The sequence below is a fragment of the Rutilus rutilus genome (assembly GCF_951802725.1).
Source record: "Rutilus rutilus genome assembly, chromosome: 3".
Lineage (NCBI taxonomy): Eukaryota > Metazoa > Chordata > Actinopteri > Cypriniformes > Leuciscidae > Rutilus > Rutilus rutilus.
In genome coordinates, this window is record NC_140211.1 from 8,038,972 (window position 1) to 8,050,690 (window position 11,719).

The window sequence follows — 11,719 nt, forward strand, 5'->3', positions numbered from 1 at the left end:
AAAATATGAAATGATGAAAGTATCTCTTCTAATTTTTTAAAAATTATACCAGTGAAATATAACGGTTCAAATATACGAATAAAAAATGTAAAATAATGTAAAAAAGTAATGTACAAAAACATGTAAACAAACTAAACATCAATACCTAACACTTGCTGGACAGTTAGAATGTGGATATGTGTGATTTAATAACCAGAAATCACTAAATATGAGCTTTTGGTTACCAAATGAACATGCATATATTATTGATTTTTACTGGTATTTGCCAAATGTCATATTCGCTGGAACAAAGTTAGTTTACTGATGTAAAAAAAAAAAAAAAAAAACACTTCAGCAAATAATGAAAACCGTATAAGTAGATGTTCAGAAATAAATACATATACGTCAAATGATAACACAAGAATAAAATAAGAATGTATATAGGTTATATTATATTAGACCATATTGATTTTATTGATAATTTATTAACTTGAAAAATGTGCAGTCAGAACAAATGGCCCTATATTTGAATTTCTTTTTCAAGAACTAAAAACAAAGGTTGGTTTTACTGTGCTTGCATTTATGTATTATGTATATTTAGCAAAAACTTAAGGTATATCAGTTCCCTTTCGTGGTCACTATGAGTTACGTCAGTGACGACGAATGGGGTTTCGCTTAGATGACACCAATAAACTTAATGAAACATTTCAGTCTGGCTTCCTTACAAACCACAGAACAGAGAAGGCCTTGATAAAGGTTTTAAACAATCTGCAAGTTATTCAGGACTTGTTCTTTTAGATCTGAGTGCAGCTTTTCACACCGTTGATCATGAGATTCTACTCGACTGAACCGAGTCTGTCAGGTCCAGTCTTAGACTTGTTCAGATCCTACTTAAGAAGCAGGGAATACTATGTTACACCTAGATGTTGTGTCATATATTGTGGCGTTCCTCAAGGCTCAATTTTGGGCCCTCTATTATTTATAATAGCAATAAATTATAACAATATAATTGTGGATGTCACAGAACTTTCTACTGCTGATAGAAGTACTTCACTTGTTATCATAATGTCGTAGAGAAACAATCTATTGCTCCATATCTTGCTTCTTTATTACTAAAAGTCAGTAGCAGGTCAAGAACTGAAGAATCATGTTTGACAGGGACCTTAGATTAAAAAAAAAATAATAATAAATACATATCAGCAATTTTTCTAAAACAGCCTAGAGAACGAGCATGAAAAAATTGTTCATGCTGAAAGGGTGGATTCCTGCAGTGGTTCAGTCTGCAAGAAATGCCGAATGACTAAAGAAACGTTATTAGCAAGATGGTAGAAAACTGCACATTTCTTGTCTATTCCACCCACTGCCACTTATACCAACGACGGAAATAAGCGCAGTTACAATAGCTTAATATTTGTGGGAGAGCGTTGCTATAGAGAGTGACGATATTGTATTGCAATATGTAGCACTTAAAAGTCAATACCAATTCAAAACTAGTTAGCACATTAGTTGTAATTGAAAAGGTTTAATGATAAAATATGGTTACACTTAAAATAGTTACAAAATAGATGTATGAGATAATGATAACTTATACCATTACTCTTACCCAGCATGTAAAATGTTACCTGAGAGAGAGAGAGAGAGAGAGAGAGAGAGAGAGAGAGTAAGAGGAAGGAGGAGGTAAAGAGAGAGAACCCCAGGAAAGGGACCCAGAGAAGAAGAGAGCCAGAGCATCAAAGAGACAGAGCAACAGTTTCAATCTTCTTTTATCCTTTCCTGACCATGTGCCTAAAACCCAGATGTGAGACATTCAAACTGACCAATCAGATAATTACACTTCCCTCACCGTACTAAAGGTGTGACAATTCATCGACCCCCAAATTACACACATCTTGCTAGATCACTATCAGAAACCTCTGTGCCTTTAGGAACTCCAAATGGTCATTGTGGTAGGAAGAGGGGGTAGAAAAACAGTCAAACAAATAAAATATCTTGGATTATTTTCAATTCTACAATACATTTGTTACATAGACTTGACTATGTTACCAAAGAGCTCTATTACAAAGAGTTGAGAATGGAGCTGCACGAATGCTAACTCGCTGTAAAATGAGAAATCGCATTACTCCGACACTCAGATCCCTTCTCTGGCTGCCTGTATCATACAGAATTGAATTCAAGATTCTCTTAATGGTTTTTAAATGTCTTTATGGGACTGCCCCAATATTCTAATTTATTGAATAAATATTCTCCAGCAAGATCACTCCGAACATCCAATAGTAACTTGTACCAAAATCATGGCTAAAATTTGGCGGTCTAGAGTCATTTCAGTCCCAATATGGAACTCTCTTCCTGACAGCCACAAGCAATCACACTTTTAAAAAGTATCTTAACACACATTCGTTCACTAGTGCCTTTCCTTGATTTATTTTATTGTTGTATTTTGTTTTATAGTATGTGTGTGTTTGTTGTTCTTTTCTGTGAATGCACACGTATTTCTCTTTTGTAAAGCACTTTGTAAACACTGTTTTTTTTTTTTTTTTTTAAAGGTGCTATATAAATAAAGCTTTACTTATACTTACTTAAATGCTGTGCATTTGACATTTCTATTAATTTTTATTTTTATTAATTTTATTATCTGTCATGTCACTGGCATTTTGTATTTGCTGTGGAAGCTTCTGTCACCAAGACTAATTCCTTGTCTGTGTAAACCTGTGTAATGTGTAAACCTGGCACAACTGTTTATATTATAATAAATTATAATATAAGGACATTTTGTTGTATCCCACATTTCACAGTGTATGGTTTCAGTCCAGACAGATAAGACTTTGGTTTAATGTCCAAAAGTTTAAATGAGACCCAAACACTAAATCATGAGCCTCATTCATTATCCAAACATATTTAATATAGGCTGTCCTATCATATACGATTCTGACAGTTCACTTGATAAATAAATCCAACTGCTCCCCTGGGATTTTATTGATCACAGTTGCCACTGAAAATAAATATTCATAAATCAGTTTGATTCACCCAAAATATATAGGATAAAATTCTCCAGAGACATTAGCGATAATAGGCTAATTTCTTATCTGTACGTTGTTCATTTGTAGCTCGTGAGAAAGTTGAGAACATTTTGATTAACGGTAACAGGAAAATCTGTTGAGTCATGTACATGACTTTCACATGACAGGCCTGAAATCAATTTGATTGGATTTGGTTGTAAAGATTCAGCAGATATGAATATTACCACACTACATCCCTCACAAAACCGCCAGCTTCGCAAACAACCCACAGCTTCCTATTCGCAAAAACACGTGTGTCCAATATGAAATGCTTACAAATGCAACTCTGTCCACATTGTCTGTTTTTATGTTTACATTAATTTATTATAATATAGACAATGAGATACTGTTGCAAGGTTTTGGTTTTCCAGCAGCCGACTGGATGACACACGTCTGACTGGATGACGCACATTTGATGCTGGTCTGGAGAATTGATGGTTTGCATGAATGAGGTTTTATTTCAAACAAATAAACACATGAAAAGTCCCTTTGATCACATGTGCAGATTTCTCAACAAAGACACTTATCAGAAAAGACTTTGGATTTTGTATTAGGGTTTGTACTACAACACATGCATTGATGAAATAATCTTTATGATGATTATGAATCACTCATGTTTTATACTTCTGTCTAAGTTCCTTTAAAAGCATCTGGTAAAATATTAAATGATGACAGAATCTCTTCTAATTTTTATTTTATTTTTGTTATACCAGTGAAATATAACGGTTCAAATATACGAATAAAAAATGTAAAATAATGTAAAAAGTAATGTACAAAAACATGTAAACAAACTAAACATCAACACCTAACACTTGCTGGACAGTTAGTATGTGGATATGTGTGATTTAATAACCAGAAAACACTAAATATGAGCTTTTGGTTACCAAATGAACATGCATATATTATTGATGTAACTAAAATACTGATGTAAAAAAAAAAAAAAAAAAAAAAAAAAAACACTTAAACAAATAATGAAAACCGTATAAGTAGATGTTCAGAAATAAATACATACACGTCAAATGATAACACAAGAATAAAATAAGAATGTATATAGGCTATATTATATTAGACCATATTGATTTTATTGACAATATTGACTTGAAAAATGTGCAGTCAGGACAATGGGCCTATATTTGAATTTCTTTTTCAAGAACCAAAAATAATGGTTGGTTTTACTGTGCTTGCATTTATGTATTATGTATATTAAGCAAAAACTAAAATTAAATGTGTAATATAGTATTCTTCCCTGCAAAATGCGTCCAAAGTAGCAACAACAGCGTGGTCGTTACGTCATAACAGCGCGCCCGACTCTCTCGAGTTGAAAACATTAGCAGTTGTGGTGTTTATGTCGTTTACAGGTTCTGTAAAAAGTTTTTCAGGATCACTGTATCTTTTAATGCGTTTATAGATCTAAGGTATATCAGTTATTTGTTACTTCCACTTTCAGTTTGTCGGAAGAGACGATCTTTAGCAGCATAGCACCTTACTTTCACTTTATCAGTATCCGAGGTCTTCATTTTCTCCTGCCGTACAGTTATAATAGATGTGTTTTCCGTTGCTTTGTGGGGGATATAACTTACATTCATCTGACTTTAGCCATAAAACAGATGGAAGAAACGCTACACGATAGCTGCTGTTACTCTGACGGAGCGTCGAAACTAAACGACGCTGCGGTCTCAGATTTACTGGAGTTTCTGCGCATCGATGTGGAGCTCGAGCCCGCGTGCGCCGACAGAGAGGACACCTCGTGCTCTGTAAGATGAGTCATAATATTGAGACAGAATTCATTTACAGACAGTGTGTCACTTATTGTACTAACTTCTACAGAAAAATGTCACGCGCAAGCAGCGAAACTGGGAGAGAAGACTGGAGGTGAAAAGGAGAAAAAGAAAAGAGGAGAAACAAAGAAAGAAGCTCAACAGACTAAATAAAGGTGACCTGACCTTAATTAATATAAGTTACATAACAGGGTCAATCTTATGTACATTTTCATGTCCCTATCATAAACGTCAATTATCAGATGCAGTCAAAACAAAATGTATTCAGACACCTTGCTATCATAACTTACATTAATGAACTAGTGTCCTGTGCCCATAGTAAAAAAAAAAAAAAAAAAAACTTTTTTATTTTATTTATTAGTGATAGGCTACACCGAATTTTGTTTTACAGAAATATTTTTTTATATATATAAATTAGTTACATGTATTTAATTATAATCACTCAAATACAAGCGGATTTGTGTATATACATTTAAATTGCACATAAGGCAGTATATATTTTTTTCTTTTATAATTGTGTTAACTTTCTACTCTTTTGTATTTTGTTGTTAAAATAGCCTATAAATATTTACAGCCAAACCAAAAATTATTCAGACACCCGATATAATTTTTTATCTTTTTTTTACTAGTGGGCGCAGGACACTATGTAAGTTATGATAGCAAAGTGTCTGAATAAATTTTGGTTTGACTGAATATATCAATTATTTTATGTCCCTATCATACACATCAAATATCATAAACTCACAATTTTAAAGTTATTTTAAGTTATTGATGACTAAGGCATTAATAATGTTACAAAATATTTATGTTTTTAAATTAATGCTGTTTTAATAGGATTAATAGGATAAAAATACACCACTGTTTCCACAAAAATATAAAGCAGCACAACTGTTTTCAACATTGATAATAATAATCAGAAATGTTATTTGAGCAGCAAATCAGAATATTAGAATGATTTCTGAAGGATCATGTGACACTGAACACTGGAGTAATTATTTATTAAGAAAATGAAAAGACATGAATAGGCAAAAAAACATGTTTTTTTTTATTCACCAATACATTTTTAGGTTTCAAGCTTTTTTAATCCAAACTTTGTATAAAGATGATTCTCAATTATGTCATGAAAGATATAACAGAATGATTTGATATACCATATTACTTTATGCAATATGCGTGTAAACATAGCCATAAATGCCATTCCTCTTCCATGCAAGGCATCTACAGTGAGGAAAATAAGTATTTGAACACCCTGCTATTTTGCAAGTTCTCCCACTTAGAAATCATGGAGGGGTCTGAAATTGTCATCGTAGGTGCATGTCCACTGTGAGAGACATAATCAAAAAAAAAAAAAAATCCAGAAATCACAATGTATGATTTTTTAACTATTTATTTGTATGATACAGCTGCAAATAAGTATTTGAACACCTGAGAAAATCAATGTTAATATTTGGTACAGTAGCCTTTGTTTGCACTTACAGAGGTCAAACGTTTCCTGTAGTTTTTCACCAGGTTTGCACACACTGCAGGAGGGATTTTGGCCCACTCCTCCACACAGATCTTCTCTAGATCAGTCAGGTTTCTGGGCTGTCGCTGAGAAACACGGAGTTTGAGCTCCCTCCAAAGATTCTCTATTGGGTTTAGGTCTGGAGACTGGCTAGGCCACGCCAGAACCTTGATATGCTTCTTACAGAGCCACTCCTTGGTTATCCTGGCTGTGTGCTTCGGGTCATTGTCATGTTGGAAGACCCAGCCTCGACCCATCTTCAATGCTCTAACTGAGGGAAGGAGGTTGTTCCCCAAAATCTCGCAATACATGGCCCCGGTCATCCTCTCCTTAATACAGTGCAGTCGCCCTGTCCCATGTGCAGAAAAACACCCCCAAAGCATGATGCTACCACCCCCATGCTTCACAGTAGGGATGGTGTTCTTGGGATGGTACTCATCATTCTTCTTCCTCCAAACACGTTTAGTGGAATTATGAGCAAAAAGTTCTATTTTGGTCTCATCTGACCACATGACTTTCTCCTATGACTCCTCTGGATCATCCAAATGGTCATTGGCAAACTTAAGACGGGCCTTGACATGTGCTGGTTTAAGCAGGGGAACCTTCCGTGCCATGCATGATTTCAAACCATGACGTCTTAGTGTATTACCAACAGTAACCTTGGAAACGGTCGTCCCAGCTCTTTTCAGGTCATTGACCAGCTCCTCCCGTGTAGTTCTGGGCTGATTTCTCACCTTTCGTAGGATCATTGAGACCCCACGAGGTGAGATCTTGCATGGAGCCCCAGTCCGAGGGAGATTGACAGTCATGTTTAGCTTCTTCCATTTTCTAATGATTGCTCCAACAGTGGACCTTTTTTCACCAAGCTGCTTGGCAATTTCCCCGTAGCCCTTTCCAGCCTTGTGGAGGTGTACAATTTTGTCTCTAGTGTCTTTGGACAGCTCTTTGGTCTTGGCCATGTTAGTAGTTGGATTCTTACTGATTGTATGGGGTGGACAGGTGTCTTTATGCAGCTTAAGACCTCAAACAGGTGCATCTAATTTAGGATAATAAATGGAGTGGAGGTGGACATTTTAAAGGCAGACTAACAGGTCTTTGAGGGTCAGAATTCTAGCTGATAGACAGGTGTTCAAATACTTATTTGCAGCTGTATCATACAAATAAATAGTTAAAAAATCATATATTGTGATTTCTGGATTTTTTTTTTTTTAGATTATGTCTCTCACAGTGGACATGCACCTACGATGACAATTTCAGACCCCTCCATGATTTCCAAGTGGGAGAACTTGCAAAATAGCAGGGTGTTCAAATACTTTTTTTCCTCACTGTATACACCTGTTTCTAATTTGCATATTTATGTGTTTTTGGGACAACATGTAATTAAGAAAGACGTGTAATAATTGGGAATGTTTTCATAAGAATATTTATGTATAATTTATTTCCCTATTGACTTGTTGTGTTTCCCAAAATGCCTGATTAACATGATTTAAAATTCTCCCTGTAGTTTTTTTTATTTTTTTTATTTTTTTATTCATGCCTTAAAATATCTTGAATGTAACTCTACACCCTTGCCTAATTTAGTATTGGCGGTTCTATGAATATGCAAGTGAGCCCCGCCTCCACTCACTCACTCAGCTCAGAGATCCACTCGTTGACGATCACACGTTGATCTGATTGGTTACAAGGTAGTTTGTGACGTCAGAAACACCAGCGATTTCAAAGCGTGTTTTTGAGACTGTCTTTGGTTCACTGCAGTTTTAAGGAGAAAATACTCAGCAATGGTGTCGACTTATGAATTTACTCATGGTTTGTCTTAAAGCATATTAAAAACACCACATAGACATATTAATAACATTAAAAGCTTGATTTAAAGCTTGACTTTAAGTCCTGATGAAATCAATGTTGTGTTTCGTAACAGAAAGTCATATTGTGATTTGAAACCCCATTATATTTTCCTAAGATGTTGATTTGTAACAAACAATTTAAAAATGAGTCAGGTTTAAATGATAATTACAAAATATTATCATATTTCCATAAGAGTGCCCATAAAATTTCCATAAAGAGTCCTGAATGGGCTCTTTACAGGACATCCAGACCTAAAACTGTGACATTCAGAGAAATGCCTATTCCTGGGTCTCAAGAGGATATTGCATTATGATCTGATTGGAACCAAGAGTGTTTTTAATTGACTGGATGTGTGTGTTGCAGAAGTGAATGAGCTGCAGCTGAGTAAACGTGTCATGAAAGCCATTACCAAAGAAAGACTGGAGGAGGCCAGAGCAGCAGGATTGCGTCTGTGTGTCGACCTCAGCATGACCGACCGCCTGACAGACAAAGTCAGATTCACAAACACACACACACACACACCGTTTGACAGGTCGATGCCTGACCGTGATTTCTAGATAACAAGTGTGGGATTTTTATTCAATCATACTTTTATCTTGTAGGAAATCAGTCGTCTTGCAGGTCAGATCAGGCGCCTCTACGGATCCAATAAGAAATCCTTACAGCCATTCCACATTTTCCTGACAGAATTCAAAGAGGACAGTCTGCTTTATAAGGAGTGCGTTCGGATGAATGATGGCTTCCTGAATTATCTGGTTAGAAAGGATTCCTAAACTGATCCTCGCCTAACCTTCAATAGTACAAACAGAAGCACAGAAATGAAATACAGTAATAATGATGTTCTCCGTGTCCCACAGATTGATGTGACGGAGGAGAGCTGGTTTCATCTGTTTCCCTCTGAAGATGTGATATATTTAACCCCAGACGCAAGTGAAGGTTCATATTGCACATATTCTATACTGAGTTAGTTAAGTCATCGTGAAAACAAATGCACCCTGTTTATGTTTTAATGCACTTTCCTGGTTTTTTTGTGTGTGATTAATTGGTGCACACTACTCTGATAATCATTTTATCAAAATGTAATCATATTTACACTCCTGGGCAGAAAAAAAATGGGCCACTCCCAAAATGGCTAAACACTAACAAGTGTTTTTTTAATTGTATAACCACAAATGATTGGTCAGGAGGAAACTAGCAAAATTTAAGCAAATGCACTTCTTAAAAAGCCATTGGTGTCTCATCAAAAGTCAAAGACAGAATTACGTTTTTTGGCAGAATGTGGAGTGATGAATCACAATGAAACATGAGCGAATCTGTCTTTGGAAATCTGCGGGCAAAACATAATAATAAATGCATCTCTATCACAGTGAAGCGTGGAGGAAGAAGAGTGTTTTTAGCAGCTGGTAATGATGAGCTGCTTCACTGGAAAGTCATTTAATGCTGCGAAGGACAGGAGGATATTGCAGAATGGCTTGATTCCCAGAAATGAAAAGAGGAATGATGATCAGATGTTAATCAAGTCCATCAGGCTCATGTTTTGGCCTGGTCAGAGTCCGGATTTGAACTCGAGATAGTAAATATTTAGTCTTACATTAAACTCAAACGAACTGGAAGACACTTTTCAGCAACTCATGTTTGAAGCCATTAACATTGAGTTCAACAACACTGACTCCTCGTCCTGTAAAAAACACACTGCACGTTGGGAAAAGCTAATTCGTGCTGTTACTTTATCTACAGTATTTGTGCAATTCTTGCTAATTTGCTGAGCAGGGTTAGCAGGTAACCCTAACCTAACCCTAACCCTAACCATTTAAAATGGTTAAGACCATTAAAAGACCACTAAATATTTTGCCATTTTTGGCTTGGCTCATTTTGATATTAGTCAAAAAGTTCAGATAAAACCAGTGTGAATGCTGTAATAAGTCATTTCTTTCTTTTAATTTTAATTCTGCATAAATTGATAATGACTGACTGTCCCTGTTAGCTTTGGAATATGTGGAGGAAGATAAAGTTTATATCCTCGGAGGTTTAGTGGATGAAACCATACAGAAGGTGAGACTCATGCTGGAGAATTTATTGATGAGAGATTTCATAGTGAAGAAAGGGCTGAACTCAACAAGATCTCACTGCTTTCTTTAAGAAAATAAGCTTCACGAGGGCGAAAGAGTTTGGCATTCGCATGGCGCGGCTGCCGATTGACGAGTACATGGTGAAGAAACCAAACCCCAAAAACTTCCACTCCAAAATCCTAGCCATCAACCAAGGTCAACGCTTTCTCTGACTACATTTCTACACGCTGCACCCATAATCCTCCTCATCCCGAGTGTGTAATTGACTGTGTGCTGTTGTGTTTCAGTGTTTGAAATCCTACTGACATTTCGGGAAACCAAAGATTGGACTAAAGCACTCGTCGCTGGTATCCCTCCTGGGAAAGGTTACATGTTGACCTCGGCAGTATCTACAGACGTGATAAACTCTCAGGAAGAGCTGTAGACAGAGAAATAGACAGCAATACAGTGACAGTGTTACAAAGTCATCTATATTAGATAACTTAATGTCTGACTGAAGTCACTTGAATCAGTAAGATTCAAAATACTTGACTGCATCTTTTTTATCATGTTTTATTTATGTTAAAATGCTCTCAAGGATGGTTTCTGCACAGTCAAAAACTGAACTGATGGATATTTTGTCTGCATTAAAGCCACTGGATCTTATCACTGATATATGCAGTTTAATGTCTCTCCTTTCTTTTTTACTGTATTCTTGTTTTCAATGTGACATGGATCACATTACAAGTGATAACAGTAGCATCTCCTTGTTCATCTTTGTCAGAGCTTCAGCATCAAACTTACAGGCAGTTAAATTATATTATTTATGTTAATATTATACATTAGGGCCTGGTTTCACAGACAGGGCTTAGATTAAGCCAGGATTAAGCCTTAGTTCAAAGTAGCTTTTATAAACATGCCTTAGAAAAAAACATTACTGGTTTGCATCTTGAGATAAAACAATGGCACTGACATTTTAAGATACATCAGTGCATGTTGCTTTCAGGTAAAACAGCTCAAACATGCATTTTAGTCTGGGACTAGACTCAAGCCTTGTCTGTGAAACTAGGGGTATAATGTTACAGTCCTGTATCTTTTTAATAACCACTCTTCACTAAAAACACGTTTATTAAACCTAGTGGCTGACATTTGTAACTGCAAAATGAATTTTCTTCCCGGAACAATCATTAAAGGGTTAGTTCACCCAAAAATTAAAATTCTGTCAGTAATTACTCACCCTCATGTTGTTCCAACCCCGTAAGACCTTCGTTCATCTTCGGAACACAAATTAAGATATTTTTGATTAAATCTGAGAGCTGGATCACTCCTCCATAGGCTTCTAAGGGACTGAAACTTGCTGGCCCAGAAAATGTATTAAAGACATCGTTTATATAGTCCAAGTGACTACAGTGGCTCAATCTTAAGTTTATAAAGCGACGAGAATACTTTTTGTGCGCAAAAACAAACCAAAAATATCGTTTTTTGGTACACTAAAGCCACCGGGGTGGC

General features: G+C 35.9%; 1 protein-coding gene across 2 annotated transcripts; it reads left to right on the forward strand.

The window, feature by feature from the left end:
* The first annotated feature begins 4,322 nt into the window (after positions 1–4,322).
* LOC311287104 (tRNA methyltransferase 10 homolog B-like) lies at positions 4,323–10,890 on the forward strand. Of its 2 annotated transcripts, none has more exons than XM_084403702.1 (9): positions 4,323–4,450; positions 4,632–4,789; positions 4,863–4,968; positions 8,526–8,653; positions 8,765–8,917; positions 9,020–9,098; positions 10,147–10,214; positions 10,303–10,426; positions 10,519–10,890. In XM_084403702.1, the coding sequence occupies exons 2-9, from the start codon at positions 4,643–4,645 to the stop codon at positions 10,653–10,655; spliced, it is 942 nt and encodes a 313-aa protein (XP_084259828.1). In that variant the 5' UTR covers positions 4,323–4,450; positions 4,632–4,642; the 3' UTR covers positions 10,656–10,890. The 2 variants fall into 2 exon arrangements, with proteins under 2 accessions (XP_084259828.1, XP_084259829.1); XM_084403703.1 differs by having other exon boundaries at positions 4,423–4,544.
* Positions 10,891–11,719: the final 829 nt, after the last annotated feature.